The sequence below is a fragment of the Nematostella vectensis genome, chromosome 12 (assembly GCF_932526225.1).
Source record: "Nematostella vectensis chromosome 12, jaNemVect1.1, whole genome shotgun sequence".
Taxonomy (NCBI): Eukaryota; Metazoa; Cnidaria; class Anthozoa; order Actiniaria; family Edwardsiidae; genus Nematostella; species Nematostella vectensis.
Window position 1 is genome coordinate 14,905,464 of NC_064045.1, and position 16,115 is coordinate 14,921,578.

Sequence of the window (16,115 nt, forward strand, 5' to 3'; positions counted from 1 at the left end):
CTCTGCGCAAGAGCGTATCAAGTCTTTATGCCCGCCTTAATTTCCAAAATTATTACTGGGAGTCCTGTGGAAAAGTTCCAAAAATGGTAAGTTGTTGAACGCCTTGGCGTTTTGTGTATATTATTGCTTTTTATTGGCAAAAAAGAGCAAGTTACCAGGTGTTTAGAGCAATTAAAAAACTCGCCGTTATTTATACTTCGGTATTATAAACCTGCTTATCTTCCCGATGAAGTCCATCCAACATGCACATAGTCTTCTACGGCGTCGTTTTGCTTTGCGCTGTTTCCAAAACTCTCTGTTATTTGGATGAAAATGAAGAAAAGTTGCCAACGAAATGCCATGGTAAGTTTCAAGAGTGAAGTTTAATCTCTACTTAAGTTATATAATAGAAGTTTAGAGTCTGTCCTAATGTCTTTATCAAGTCTTCCCCTCCCCGAAAAATTAAATTGTTTGCCCAAATGCTTCTTTTTAAATCTCTCTTGGCGTAGAGTTAACCATAAACAGCTAAGCAACCAAAATATTGCTTTATTTATCGCGATTATCACCAGTTGATATTCTGTTTTTATCAATACACATTAAACTTTACTCAGTTTTAGAAATTGTGAGTTAAAGAACTTGTTGTTAGTTATATGGCTATCAAATAAAATATCTACGTATTTTTTATGTTAACCTAAACTTTATGTTAAACATTTGATAGCTTACAAACTATTTTGATACCTGCATCCAGCCCGACCTTAGAGTGGGTTGCCCACTGTTTCTGAATTCTGCTGGCATCATGCTATTGGCTATCAGAAAACAGTCTCACATCACAATCATCAACCGCAGAAAGCCAGGTGGTAAACTCTGTATTTGTGCATAAATTAAAAAAGAAAAAAATTCCACTTTTTTGTTGATTTAAGTGTCAAATCAAATGATATGATAGGCAATTTCTTGCTTTTAATAAAGCATTTTTTCTAGTTTAGGAATAAGTGGACGGGAAATAGTGAGTTTATGCTATTTTCGCTGTCAAAGCTAGACTTCAAATTGAATTAAGATATTGAACACCACTTTGGTCATAGGGAAATGTACATAAATCATACAATACTGTTTTTTATGTGTCGTAAAAATGATTTTAATGATAAGTTATAATATTAATAGCTTAAACCCGCAAAATACAAAATATAGATAACAGGATGATTTCCAAAGTAAGTTGGCCGTATTAATTATTGTTTATGTTAATTGTTTTGCCAAGTTCCTGTGAGCTCCTGTTCGCACAAATTATAATACACCTACAGCAATCCTGAATTTGGTGACCCTGTCAGCCACATCTTTGTTATTCTTTGATTTTTAATTCACAGGGCCGTAGCAGGGGATCAGGCTCTGGGGGCACGTGCCCCCCAATATCTTTAAAAAAAATTATAGAGGGTGGGGCGTGGGTGTGCACCCAATTTTTTCTCAATGTTTCTGTATTGTGCCCCCCCCCCCCCTTCCAAATATTTCGAGGCCTGCTACGGCACTGATTCAGATAAGACAATTATGAGAAGAGAAATATCGGCACTGATTCAGATAAGACAATTATGAGAAGAGAAATATCGGCACTGATTCAGATAAGACAATTATGAGAAGAGAAATATCGGCACTGATTCAGATAAGACAATTATGAGAAGAGAAATATCGGCACTGATTCAGATAGGACAATTATGAGAAGAGAAATATCGGCACTGATTCAGATAAGACAATTATGAGAAGAGAAATATCGGCACTGATTCAGATAAGACAATTATGAGAAGAGAAATATCGGCACTGATTCAGATAAGACAATTATGAGAAGAGAAATATCGGCACTGATTCAGATAGGACAATTATGAGAAGAGAAATATCCGCACTGATTCAGATAAGACAATTATGAGAAGAGAAATATCGGCACTGATTCAGATAAGACAATTATGAGAAGAGAAATATTGGCACTGATTCAGATAAGACAATTATGAGAAGAGAAATATCGGCACTGATTCAGATAAGACAATTATGAGAAGAGAAATATCGGCACTGATTCAGATAGGACAATTATGAGAAGAGAAATATCGGCACTGATTCAGATAAGACAATTATGAGAAGAGAAATATCGGCACTGATTCAGATAAGACAATTATCAGAAGAGAAATATTGGCACTGATTCAGATAAGACAATTATGAGAAGAGAAATATCGGCACTGATTCAGATAGGACAATTATGAGAAGAGAAATATCGGCACTGATTCAGATAAGACAATTATGAGAAGAGAAATATCGGCACTGATTCAGATAAGACAATTATCAGAAGAGAAATATTGGCACTGATTCAGATAAGACAATTATGAGAAGAGAAATATCGGCACTGATTCAGATAGGACAATTATGAGAAGAGAAATATCGGCACTGATTCAGATAAGACAATTATGAGAAGAGAAATATCAGCACTGATTCAGATAAGACAATTATGAGAAGAGAAATATTGGCACTGATTCAGATAAGACAATTATGAGAAGAGAAATATCGGCACTGATTCAGATAAGACAATTATGAGAAGAGAAATATCGGCACTGATTCAGATAAGACAATTATGAGAAGAGAAATATCGGCACTGATTCAGATAAGACAATTATGAGAAGAGAAATATCGGCACTGATTCAGATAAGACAATTATGAGAAGAGAAATATCGGCACTGATTCAGATAAGACAATTATGAGAAGAGAAATATCGGCACTGATTCAGATAAGACAATTATGAGAAGAGAAATATCGGCACTGATTCAGATAAGACAATTATGAGAAGAGAAATATCGGCACTGATTCAGATAAGACAATTATCAGAAGAGAAATATTGGCACTGATTCAGATAAGACAATTATGAGAAGAGAAATATCGGCACTGATTCAGATAAGACAATTATCAGAAGAGAAATATTGGCACTGATTCAGATAAGACAATTATGAGAAGAGAAATATCGGCACTGATTCAGATAAGACAATTATGAGAAGAGAAATATCGGCACTGATTCAGATAAGACAATTATCAGAAGAGAAATATCGGCACTGATTCAGATAAGACAATTATGAGAAGAGAAATATCGGCACTGATTCAGATAGGACAATTATGAGAAGAGAAATATCGGCACTGATTCAGATAGGACAATTATGAGAAGAGAAATATCGGCACTGATTCAGATAAGACAATTATCAGAAGAGAAATATTGGCACTGATTCAGATAAGACAATTATGAGAAGAGAAATATCGGCACTGATTCAGATAGGACAATTATGAGAAGAGAAATATCGGCACTGATTCAGATAGGACAATTATGAGAAGAGAAATATCGGCACTGATTCAGATAGGACAATTATGAGAAGAGAAATATCGGCACTGATTCAGATAAGACAATTATGAGAAGAGAAATATCGGCACTGATTCAGATAAGACAATTATCAGAAGAGAAATATCGGCACTGATTCAGATAAGACAATTATGAGAAGAGAAATATCGGCACTGATTCAGATAAGACAATTATGAGAAGAGAAATATCGGCACTGATTCAGATAAGACAATTATGAGAAGAGAAATATCGGCACTGATTCAGATAAGACAATTATCAGAAGAGAAATATCGGCACTGATTCAGATAAGACAATTATGGGTAGACAGTGACACTCAAGATTATCCTTCTAACAGGCTGTCCTCCTTTCTTCTCTTTCCATCTCTTCTAATCATAAGTCTGTAAGCACTTGGCTCGCGAGATGTCAGAGGCGCTGTCCGTGTCCGGTAGATCACGTGAAGTCCTTCAGCTGGGTCAAGTATTCCAGGAAGAGCCTAAAAAGATCAACTACAGAAAATCGTAAGCTCTCTTGTTACTAGTATAGGTTGATATTTATTATTTAGTATCCTTTTTTTGTAATCCTGTAAGCCTAAGAACAATATTTACATGGGATGAAGTATTTTGTAAATGTTTGTATTATATTTTGTATTGTGTACAAAACACAGGGAACTGAGATTGACCGAAGCTCTGGAAGAAGCCTGCTCAAATGTCTTGGACTACAAAGTACATAAGGATAAGCCTCTAGCTCAGAGATATGAGAAAGGTATAAATGTGAAATTAGCCCAGTATACAAAGTACATAAGGATAAGCCTCTAGCTCAGAGATATGAGAAAGGTATAAATGTGAAATTAGCCCAGTATACAAAGTACATAAGGATAAGCCTCTAGCTCAGAGATATGAGAAAGGTATAAATGTGAAATTAGCCCAGTATACAAAGTACATAAGGATAAGCCTCTAGCTCAGAGATATGAGAAAGGTATAAATGTGAAATTAGCCCAGTATACAAAGTACATAAGGATAAGCCTCTAGCTCAGAGATATGAGAAAGGTATAAATGTGAAATTAGCCCAGTATACAAAGTACATAAGGATAAGCCTCTAGCTCAGAGATATGAGAAAGGTATAAATGTGAAATTAGCCCAGTATACAAAGTACATAAGGATAAGCCTCTAGCTCAGAGATATGAGAAAGGTATAAATGTGAAATTAGCCCAGTATACAAAGTACATAAGGATAAGCCTCTAGCTCAGAGATATGAGAAAGGTATAAATGTGAAATTAGCCCGGTAAAAGTGCTACAAAAAGAGGATTTTCACTCAGTGTGTCAATTTAATTCCAAGAGGGCCCTTAAAAAGGTGAGGGGTATCTCACCTCCCCAGAAGCCAAAAAAAATTGTAATAAGAGTGAAGAATAGATAAGTCACCAGGCGCTTTATCGCTCATATCACACACCCTGACATGTCCCTATTGGTCTGTTTCTAGTTGAATTACTGAACACACACCCTGACATGTCCCTATTGGTCTGTTTCTAGTTGAATTACTGAACACACACCCTGACATGTCTCTATTGGTCTGTTTCTAGTTGAATCACACTCCTTACTGAACACACACCCTGACATGTCTCTATTGGCCTGTTTCTAGTTGAATTACTGAACACACACCCTGACATGTCTCTATTGGTCTGTTTCTAGTTGAGAGTGTAACCTTCAAGACCCTCAAAGGGTTGAAGAAGAGAGGTGTGAAGGTGGACCTAGGATTCCCTGATCAGATGTGGGACACCCCTGACGCAGAAGTCACAAGACTTAAAAACAGGGTAATCATTCATTTTTGACAGTTTATTAGGAATATTCCACTAGACACATGGACTAAAGGCATATTATAGGAGCATGACAATGTATTTCTACTTAAAAGAACAATTACGATTATTTCAAAAACAACTTTGTTATGCAACCTGTGTGTGTGAGTTTGTTCTCTAAGGGAAGTTATTACTCTCCTTTGTTTGAATAAAACACTCTCCTTTTTTGCTGAATACTTCCCAAGGAATGCATTTTGGGTATCTTTTTTCTCCTGCACTTTGTGTATCTTATATATTTGGGTGGTCTCTAACCAACGAAACGAACAAAGGCCCTGTTGATCAACATAATCCACTTCATAATACGAGATCCGCTGCCCCAACAGCAAAGTGATAACTCCCCTTATTGAACAAACACACACGACATGGGGCATAACAAAGTTCGTGCTCCCTTTGGCCTGATCTTCAAATGTGAACTATGTGTATATAATAAGAGCAAAAGTGTTTCTTTCAACCAATACATGTTAAAATAAGGTAAAAATATCTGGCATGTAGTTGGGATTTCAAAAAAAAAGGGAAAAACACACTAGCATTGGAAGAGGGCTTAGTAAGGGCTGAAAAGAGTTTTAAAAATGTGTTAATCATGGATGATAACTTTTCCGAGTCTCCTTGCGAAAAGATTGTTGTATTTGTAAATGTAAATAATAAGTGAGTACAGCTGATTGACATTCTTTAATGGTTTTTAAATGTTGTTATCACCAGTGTGAATACATGGTGGAGCAGCATGAAGATGACATCACTGAGTGGTACTGGAATCATCCGGACGAAAACCTGACACAATGGCTATGTATCGAACGGGTCTTAAATTCCCATGAAACAGGTACTGTAGACTTTGTAATAAAACGAAGTTGTGCCACTGACACTTACTGCTCTGTTCACACTAGCACCGGGGCATAAGACAGGTAGACTATGTAACAACACAGAGACATGTGCTCTGTTCACACTAGCTCTGGGGCATAAAACAGGTAGACTATGTAATAACACAGAGACATGTGCTCAGTTCACACTAGCACTGGGGCATAAGACAGGTAGACTATGTAACAACACAGAGACATGTGCTCTGTTCACACTAGCTCTGGGGCATAAAACAGGTAGACTATGTAATAACACAGAGACATGTGCTCAGTTCACACTAGCACTGGGGCATAAGACAGGTAGACTATGTAACAACACAGAGACATGTGCTCTGTTCACACTAGCTCTGGGGCATAAAACAGGTAGACTATGTAACAACACAGGGACATGTGCTCTGTTCACACTAGCACCGGGGCATAAGACAGGTAGACTATGTAATAACACAGAGACATGTGCTCAGTTCACACTAGCACCGGGGCATAAGACAGGTAGACTATGTAATAACACAGAGACATGTGCTCTGTTCACACTAGCTCTGGGGCATAAAACAGGTAGACTATGTAATAACACAGAGACGTGTGCTCTGTTCACACTAGCACTGAGGCATAAGACAGGTAGACTATGTAATAACACAGAGACATGTGCTCTGTTCACACTAGCTCTGGGGCATAAAACAGGTAGACTATGTAATAACACAGAGACGTGTGCTCAGTTCACACTAGCACTGGGGCATAAGACAGGTAGACTATGTAATAACACAGAGACGTGTGCTCTGTTCACACTAGCTCTGGGGCATAAAACAGGTAGACTATGTAATAACACAGAGACGTGTGCTCTGTTCACACTAGCACCGGGGCATAAGACAGGTAGACTATGTAATAACACAGAGACATGTGCTCTGTTCACACTAGCACCGGGGCATAAGACAGGTAGACTATGTAACAACACAGAGACGTGTGCTCTGTTCACACTAGCACTGGGGCATAAGACAGGTAGACTATGTAATAACACAGAGACATGTGCTCAGTTCACACTAGCACTGGGGCATAAGACAGGTAGACTATGTAATAACACAGAGACGTGTGCTCTGTTCACACTAGCACTGGGGCATAAGACAGGTAGACTATGTAATAACACAGAGACATGTGCTCTGTTCACACTAGCACCGGGGCATAAGACAGGTAGACTATGTAATAACACAGAGACATGTGCTCAGTTCACACTAGCACCGGGGCATAAGACAGGTAGACTATGTAATAACACAGAGACATGTGCTCTGTTCACACTAGCACCGGGGCATAAGACAGGTAGACTATGTAATAACACAGAGACGTGTGCTCTGTTCACACTAGCACTGGGGCATAAGACAGGTAGACTATGTAATAACACAGAGACGTGTGCTCTGTTCACACTAGCACTGGGGCATAAGACAGGTAGACTATGTAATAACACAGAGACATGTGCTCAGTTCACACTAGCACCGGGGCATAAGACAGGTAGACTATGTAATAACACAGAGACATGTGCTCTGTTCACACAAGCACTGAGGCATAAGACAGGTAGACTATGTAATAACACAGAGACGTGTGCTCTGTTCACACTAGCACCGGGGCATAAGACAGGTAGACTATGTAATAACACAGAGACGTGTGCTCTGTTCACACTAGCACTGGGGCATAAGACAGGTAGACTATGTAATAACACAGAGACGTGTGCTCTGTTCACACTAGCACTGGGGCATAAGACAGGTAGACTATGTAATAACACAGAGACATGTGCTCAGTTCACACTAGCACCGGGGCATAAGACAGGTAGACTATGTAATAACACAGAGACATGTGCTCTGTTCACACAAGCACTGAGGCATAAGACAGGTAGACTATGTAATAACACAGAGACGTGTGCTCTGTTCACACTAGCACCGGGGCATAAGACAGGTAGACTATGTAACAACACAGAGACGTGTGCTCTGTTCACACTAGCACTGGGGCATAAGACAGGTAGACTATGTAATAACACAGAGACGTGTGCTCTGTTCACACTAGCACTGGGGCATAAGACAGGTAGACTATGTAATAACACAGAGACATGTGCTCAGTTCACACTAGCACTGGGGCATAAGGCATAAGACAGGTAGACTATGTAATAACACAGAGACGTGTGCTCTGTTCACACTAGCACTGGGGCATAAGACAGGTAGACTATGTAATAACACAGAGACGTGTGCTCTGTTCACACTAGCACGGGGGCATAAGACAGGTAGACTATGTAATAAGACAGAGACATGTGCTCTGTTCACACTAGCACCGGGGCATAAGACAGGTAGACTATGTATTAACACAGAGACATGTGCTCTGTTCACACTAGCACCGGGGCATAAGACAGGTAGACTATGTAATAACACAGAGACGTGTGCTCTGTTCACACTAGCACTGGGGCATAAGACAGGTAGACTATGTAATAACACAGAGACATGTGCTCAGTTCACACTAGCACCGGGGCATAAGACAGGTAGACTATGTAATAACACAGAGACATGTGCTCTGTTCACACTAGCACTGGGGCATAAGACAGGAAGACTATGTAACAACACAGAGACATGTGCTCTGTTCACACTAGCACTGAGGCATAAGACAGGTAGACTATGTAATAACACAGAGACATGTGCTCTGTTCACACTAGCACCGGGGCATAAGACAGGTAGACTATGTAATAACAGAGACGTGTGCTCTGTTCACACTAGCACTGGGGCATTAGACAGGAAGACTATGTAATAACACAGAGACGTGTGCTTAGTTCACACTAGCACCGGGGCATAAGACAGGAAGACTATGTAATAACACAGAGACATGTGCTCTGTTCACACTAGCACCGGGGCATAAGACAGGAAAACTATGTAACAACACAGAGACATGTGCTCTGTTCACACTAGCACCGGGGCATAAGACAGGTAGACTATGTAACAACACAGAGACATGTGCTCTGTTCACACTAGCACCGGGGCATAAAACAGGTAGACTATGTAATAACACAGAGACATGTGCTCTGTTCACACTAGCACCGGGGCATAAGACAGGTAGACTATGTAATAACACAGAGACATGTGCTCTGTTCACACTAGCACCGGGGCATAAGACAGGTAGACTATGTAATAACAGAGACGTGTGCTCTGTTCACACTAGCACTGGGGCATTAGACAGGAAGACTATGTAATAACACAGAGACGTGTGCTTAGTTCACACTAGCACCGGGGCATAAGACAGGAAGACTATGTAATAACACAGAGACATGTGCTCTGTTCACACTAGCACCGGGGCATAAGACAGGAAAACTATGTAACAACACAGAGACATGTGCTCTGTTCACACTAGCACCGGGGCATAAGACAGGAAGACTATGTAACAACACAGAGACATGTGCTCTGTTCACACTAGCACCGGGGCATAAAACAGGTAGACTATGTAATAACACAGAGACGTGTGCTCAGTTCACACTAGCACTGGGGCATAAGACAGGAAGACTATGTAATAACTAATAACAATAACACAGAGACATGTGCTGTGTTACACTACGATTGAGGCATAAGACAGATTCATACGTATTCATGCGTGGCCGAGATTAGCTGGTTTACCCATACTCTAAGTGGTCTTTTTAAAAGACGTAAAGGCTGCCGGAATTGTGTAAGATGAGCCTTTCTATCTGACCCTTTTTCTATCAGTTATTTTATCCGTGTTCGTTCGTGTCTGCCTCAGGGAATTAAAGAATGACGCGTACGACGTTAAATATTTGTATCCCACGACTTCTTTTTCCTGTTTTCGCTTTCTCACCGTAGATTGTTTTGATTCTTAGATTTCTTTGTAAAACATAAGGAGAATATTTAAAGAGAATTTCTATTAAAAATAATCTAAATTAAGAAGAATTTTATTGTTGAACAGATTGTCTGGAGGGAAACCAAAATAAAGAAGTATCAGCCGCCGGAAGTGGCATGGAAAAAAAATCTGATAAAGAAAAGGGAGAGATGGACGAGAAAAAGGTAAACAAAGATCGCAAAGTAAAAGATGGTGCACAGAAGAAAAGTAAAAAAATGAAAAAGAGCTCAAGAGAAAATAAGATGAATAAAAAAGATCGTGGCGAAAGCGATTCTGAGAAAATTCAAAGGTTGATTCGAGAACAAACCGAGCAACAGGCGAAAAGATTCGGAGAACAGCCGGAAATGGGCAAACTTACAAAGGCAAAGCGCGACCAATTAAGAAAGCGCCTTTCTGCATTTTTCCACACCAAGGGGTTTCGGGCAAAACTTCGGGAAATTCGTCAGGAGCTATCGGATGACGAATACTTTCCAACGCAGCCATGGATAGAAAATCTGGACGCAAAATACCACGACGAAGTGATTAGTCACATGCGCCGACATGCTTACGAGCGTATCACGACGCCCGAAGAGTTCCGAAGGGAGGTCGAGCTCCGTATGGCGAGTACCGGGTTGCTAAAGGAACATTCCGAGGTGCAGAAATTAGGCAATGTCTTCCTGGAAGAGGCGAGCACTGTCCGAGATCCGAATGAAATCCGAGATCGGCTAAAGGACCTCGACGCTCTGTCGGCTATTCTCGGAAAATCAAATGGAATTCACGAGGAACTCTGACTACCGACCACCAGCGATGACGCATTAAGGACGCAATAAGGACGTATTTAGGGATAATACTCGCTCGTGCCGACACGTTTGTGTAACTGTGACTGAAATTGTGTTACCGTGACTGAAATTGCAAGACCGTTACTAATATTAAATGAAACTTCATTCCGTGAAACTGCTTGACACAGAATGTGATGTTGTGACTGTTACATGACAAACCGCCAGACGAACCTAGTAAAACCACCAGACGATAGTAAAACTGCCAGACAAACTCAGTAAAACCGCCCGACGAACCTAGTAAAATCGCTAGACGAACCTTGTAAAACCACCTAACGAACCTTGTAAAACCGCCTGACGAGCCCCGTTAAACCGCCAGACGAATATTGTAAAACTGCATGACGAACCTTGTAGAACCGCCTGACGAGTCCCGTTAAACCGCCAGACGAACCTTGTAATACCGCCTGACGAGCTTCGTAAAACCGCCAGACGAACCTACTAAAGCCGCCTAACGAGCTCAGTAAAACCGCTAGACTAACCCGGTAAAATTCCAGACTAGCGTGATAAAACCGCTGGACTAACCAAGTAAAACTGCCAGAACCTTAATGATTGTAAAACGTAATCGCGTAGATCTGTTTTTTTTTTTAATTTATTAATTTTTTACCAAAAGATGTAGATCTGAGATATACAATAACGAAAGTTATATATTAAGATTGATTTGGTTCGTTTAGGTAATAGGTAGCATAGGAAAGGTATTAAAACGTTCTAAAATTGATATTTATTAAAGATTGATATTATTATCATTATGAGCTCAAACTCATTTGCTTGAGTAAGCTTAGAGTTAGAACATCTTCGACCCTAGCATATGCATAGTGCATTGTATCCGGGCCCTCATTGGCCTTCGCTTGCCATCCCTTGCTCTCTCTAACGTCCATCACACTATGATAGTGGTGCTCTGTATTGTTCGAAGTTTTCTCGGCTCCGCACGGCTTAACTAACTTTGTACCCCTTCTTCCTCCCCGTTGCATTACTTTCTCATAAAAAGTATCCTCAGCTTCTTCAAAGTCCTTGCTGTAGGCAGGAATAGTAGAACCTTTTGCTTTCAAAGATAACTGAGCCCTCTCTGTAGTTTTGTGGAAATGCTCGAGTCTTGTGCTACCATCTGTCTGGAGGTTAGCACTCATCGTAGCACGGAAATCAGGCTTTCTGTCTCGAGAGACGTTTATCGGCTCCACCTCGTGATGCCCCGTATCTTCATGGATCTCTTTGCTTGTATCGTAACGCCCTATATCTCCATGGATCTCTTTGCTTGTATGGTGATGCCCTGTATCTCCATGGATCTCTTTGCTTGTATCGTAATACCCTGTGTCTCCATGGATCTCTTTGCTTGTATGGTAATACCCTGTATCTCCATGGATCTCTTTGCTTGTATCGTAATACCCTGTATCTCCATGGATTTCTTTGCTTGTATCACGTGATGCATGTTGTCCTGTTTCACCTTGGGTGTAATGTCCGCCCACCATGAGCTTGTCCGTGAGCTTGTCCGTGAGCTTGTCCGTGAGCTTGTCGAATATCCCGGCACCGGGTCTAGTATTGCTATGGAAGGGGAGCGATCCCTGTAATTTGAAGGAACGTTGTAAAGCTTTCCTGGAATCATTTTTATTGATGTATCCAGGGCTTTTGTCTCCTTTCTCAGCAACACTTGAGCTTCGCCCACGATCGCGGAATGGTCTTTGGTGTAAAGGTCTTCTGTCAATCACATCGTCACGTGATGCTCTCCTGTCAATCACATCGTCACGTGATGCTCTCCTGTCAATCACACCGTGACGTAATGGGCCCATGTCTATCAAATCCTCACGTGACCGGCGCCTTTCTATTGTATTGTCACAGGACCTGCTGCTGTCTATCATTTCGTCGCGTGATTCTCCAGCTGCAAAGACCCGTCTTCCGTCCACTCTGTCTTCTAGCATATCCCATCGAGGGATCCCGTTCAACCGGATTCTCTTCCTAGGCATCACGATAGCTGTCTCATAACAATGGGATAAACATGATTGACCGGTTTCTGCTTTCCTGTTGTGCCGGTTATGTGGCGGCTGAAGCCCCTCGCGCTCACGATAAGCCTGTTTGTCAGGGGTGGCCTGGTGGCCACGTGACGCGCTTGCTGCCCTTAGGCTCGGCTTCTTGCCCCTCTGCTTCAATCCTTGAACGACGTTCTGATACTCGCTCTTGTTTTCTTCTCCTCTCCTCATATTTTCGTAGCATTTGCTGGCATCGTGCTTTGAACCAGTAAATAGGGTCCCATCTAAGTCTCGTGCACGTGCGATGACGTCATCGCCTTCGATGCATTCATCCTTCCTGTCAATAAGGATGTCTGCCATACTCTCGTAATCACTGTTAGCTTTTGTGTCAAGATTGGTGTAACGCAAATCGGCGTCACGCTGCTTGTCACGCAAGTCAGCATCACACCGAGTGTAACATAAGTCAGCTTTACGCTGCTGGTCACACAAGTCGGCATCACGCCTAGTGTAACGCAAGTCAGCGTTACGCCTCAGGGCATTACGCCCAGTGTAACGCAAGATAGCGTTACGCTTTTGGTCACGCAAGTCACAATCACGCCCTGTGTAACGCAAGTAAGCATCACGCTCATGGTAACGCGCATCATCGTAAAGCTCTGTGTAACGAAGGCCATCATCATTCTCTGTGTAACGTAGGTCACCATCAGGCTCTGTGTAACGAAGGCCATCATCATTCTCTCTGTAACGAAGGTCACCATCAGGCTCTGTGTAACGAAGGCCATCATCATTCTCTGTGTAACGAAGGGCACCATCATTCTCTGTGTAACGAAGGCCATCATCATTCTCTGTGTAACGAAGGCCATCATCATTCTCTGTGTAACAAAGGCCATCATTCTCTGTGTAACGAAGGCCATCATCATTCTCTGTGTAACGAAGGCCATCATCATTCTCTGTGTAACGAAAGCCATCATCATTCTCTGTGTAACGTAGGCCATCATCATTCTCTGTGTAACGAAGGCCATCATCATTCTCTGTGTAACGTAGGTCAACATCAGGCTCTGAATAATGACAGCCGCCGTCAATCTCAGTGTAACGCAAGTCATCTTCACGCTCCGTGTAACGCAAAATGGATTCACCGATGCCATCATATTCTTGTTCAATTCCCAGAATCGGGTGGTCCTTTTCCGTCTCAATTGTCCCAAATCCCTCCCTTGTTACCTTAAAGGTACCCAAATTATTTTCCGAGCCCTCATACCGAATGTCCAGCGAACGTGCAGCAGAGCACTCGTCGTAGTCCAACTCACTTTCCAAATTGTTGAACCTTTCTTTCAAAGTATACAACCCTGCGCATGAGTGGACTTGCGGCTCTAAGTCCCGGATGGGAATCTCGACAATGCAACTCTCCTGGGTAACCAGGCCAGTTGAGTGAATGGCGCCAGGTTCTTTGTTGTCATCGACATCATCGCCACAAACTATATCCATAGTCTTCCTAGATTTCATTTTTGAGCTTTTCGCGGCCCTTTTATAGGAATTTCTTGTTATCAGTTTTGTGTAATTTTTCTTGCTATTCAGTTCCAATATGGCTGTTTTGGTAAGGTTTTCCGGTGTTGTTTTTATTGCCAAACACTCCAAACTCTTTTCCATTTCTCTGTGACGTCCCTGGTCGATGTCAGCAGTTTTGCGTTTTTCCAGACAAACTGGAAGGTCTGTGTGGAATGTTCGAATAGTTTCGTGTTCAGTTCCCTGAGTCAGGTCCATGTCGCGAATACGTCGCCTTTTTCGCCATTTGCAGACGAGTACTATGGCAGCAATGACCAAAACTAAAAAAAGGACAATGCCAATGGCCACAATGCCTTGAGGAAATAGTCGAAACTCCTTGAAGAATGACAGAAGTGTAGACCCCTAGAACAAAATATTCTCGTTGTTATTCAGGTTGTTCTTCGTTTATTCGTTCATTCATTCGTTCCTATTGTTTGTTTATTTTCTTGTTTATGTCCTTTTCGCTCGTTTGTTTGTTTGGTTCAGCATATTAAGATATTGTGTACTCAGTGCTGGGCTACTGTTAAAATTTATGATAGAAACCACGAATTTTTCAATAATTTGGAAATGTGCTATGTTTGCGAACGTGCTCTTCGTGTTATATTAGAAAACCCCAAGTTACGTTGTGTAATCCGAGCTACTACCCCCTGGCGCGAGAACAGTCCCCGACGCAATTAGCCGAAATGTGCCCGTAAGCTATTTATTATAGCTGTTTTATCAGAATTTACCCTAACAATCGCTGTTCCTACCGCCCTTATAGTTTCAAGTTCCCTTAGAAATAATAAAAATAAGTATCATTATTATAATATATATTGTTTATATTATTGATATTAAACACCACGTTTCCAGCGCCAAAAACGACAGCAGTGGATCGATTTGCGCCCTAGAGACCTGGGATGAATTCCCTCATCCTTAAAGTAGTCAAAACACACCTGCGTTTCGGATTGAGCCCGCGTTACCAAGGGTCTTGCGGTCGTGCTGTTTGCGGATGATGTCATACCTATAAATACCATGGAACTTTTAGCTATATGGCAGTTATATTATCATTCTTATTAAAAAGAAAAAGAGAAGTAGTGATCTTACAGTATTTACCATTGCCCGCTTGGAAAATACTAAATTTTGGTCATTTTTTGGGGGTGATGTTTCTCTACGACAATTATCTAAAAAACCTGTAAAAATTACAAAGAAAGCCCCTTTTAGATTCTGATCAGACTATTTTACTTGGTATTGGGGCTAGATGCGCCAGCGACGGCAGGGAAAAAGTAACCAAAAAAAACATGCTTAGCGGTCTATTCTATACTAGAACTCGTTTATATAAGCCCCAAAATGTAAAGATAAGTCTCCTATATATTATTTCTAATATAAAAAACAACAATAGTTTGGAATGAAATGAATCGGACAGATGCATCACGTCTGGCTCTTTGATATTTTATATTTTGCTGCCGTTATGCCGTCTTCCTTGATTAAGTTCCCCTAATGCCGCTTTTCCCACGACATGACGAACATATGAACGATCACAGACGTGTACAGAGAAGAAAGGTTACTGACCTGGGAACACTTGATTAGGGTGACGATGATGTCTATTTTACATTTCATTCAACAATTTAGTACTAGATTGAGATGACGACTAGGAGAGCTCGATGACTCCCCGGTCGTTATAAACCATATGCTGTCAGCACTTTCGATACAACACCTCCAAGCAATGAAAGCAAAATGAGGAAATGGTTCACTTTCTATGCCTGTTTTTTTTTATAGAAATGACAGAAATCTGGATATATCAAAAGTAGCAGATAAAACATTGCCAATCACGCCGCCATTCCTCTCTCCCGCAGATTACCGTGTCACACAAAGCACACATTTTACAGGGCTGTAACAGACATCGACAACTGAAAGGCATAACCACGC

The 16,115-nt window shown here is 41.1% G+C and overlaps 2 protein-coding genes across 3 annotated transcripts; one reads left to right on the forward strand and one right to left on the reverse strand.

Moving 5' to 3' along the window:
* The first annotated feature begins 121 nt into the window (after window positions 1-121).
* On the forward strand, window positions 122-11,459 carry LOC5506890 (protein canopy homolog 4). Of its 2 annotated transcripts, XM_032375375.2 has the most exons (6): window positions 123-342; window positions 3,729-3,849; window positions 3,996-4,093; window positions 5,017-5,138; window positions 5,880-5,997; window positions 9,968-11,459. In XM_032375375.2, the coding sequence occupies exons 1-6, from the start codon at window positions 243-245 to the stop codon at window positions 10,669-10,671; spliced, it is 1,263 nt and encodes a 420-aa protein (XP_032231266.1). In that variant the 5' UTR covers window positions 123-242; the 3' UTR covers window positions 10,672-11,459. The 2 variants fall into 2 exon arrangements, with proteins under 2 accessions (XP_032231267.1, XP_032231266.1); XM_032375376.2 differs by lacking the exons at window positions 3,729-3,849; window positions 3,996-4,093 and having other exon boundaries at window positions 122-342.
* Window positions 11,412-15,535, reverse strand: LOC5506886. Its single transcript, XM_032375373.2, has 2 exons — window positions 15,143-15,535; window positions 11,412-14,573 (listed from the first exon to the last, which is right to left on the reverse strand). Exons 1-2 carry the CDS (start codon window positions 15,221-15,223, stop codon window positions 11,460-11,462), a joined length of 3,195 nt encoding a protein of 1,064 aa, XP_032231264.2. The 5' UTR covers window positions 15,224-15,535; the 3' UTR covers window positions 11,412-11,459.
* Window positions 15,536-16,115: the final 580 nt, after the last annotated feature.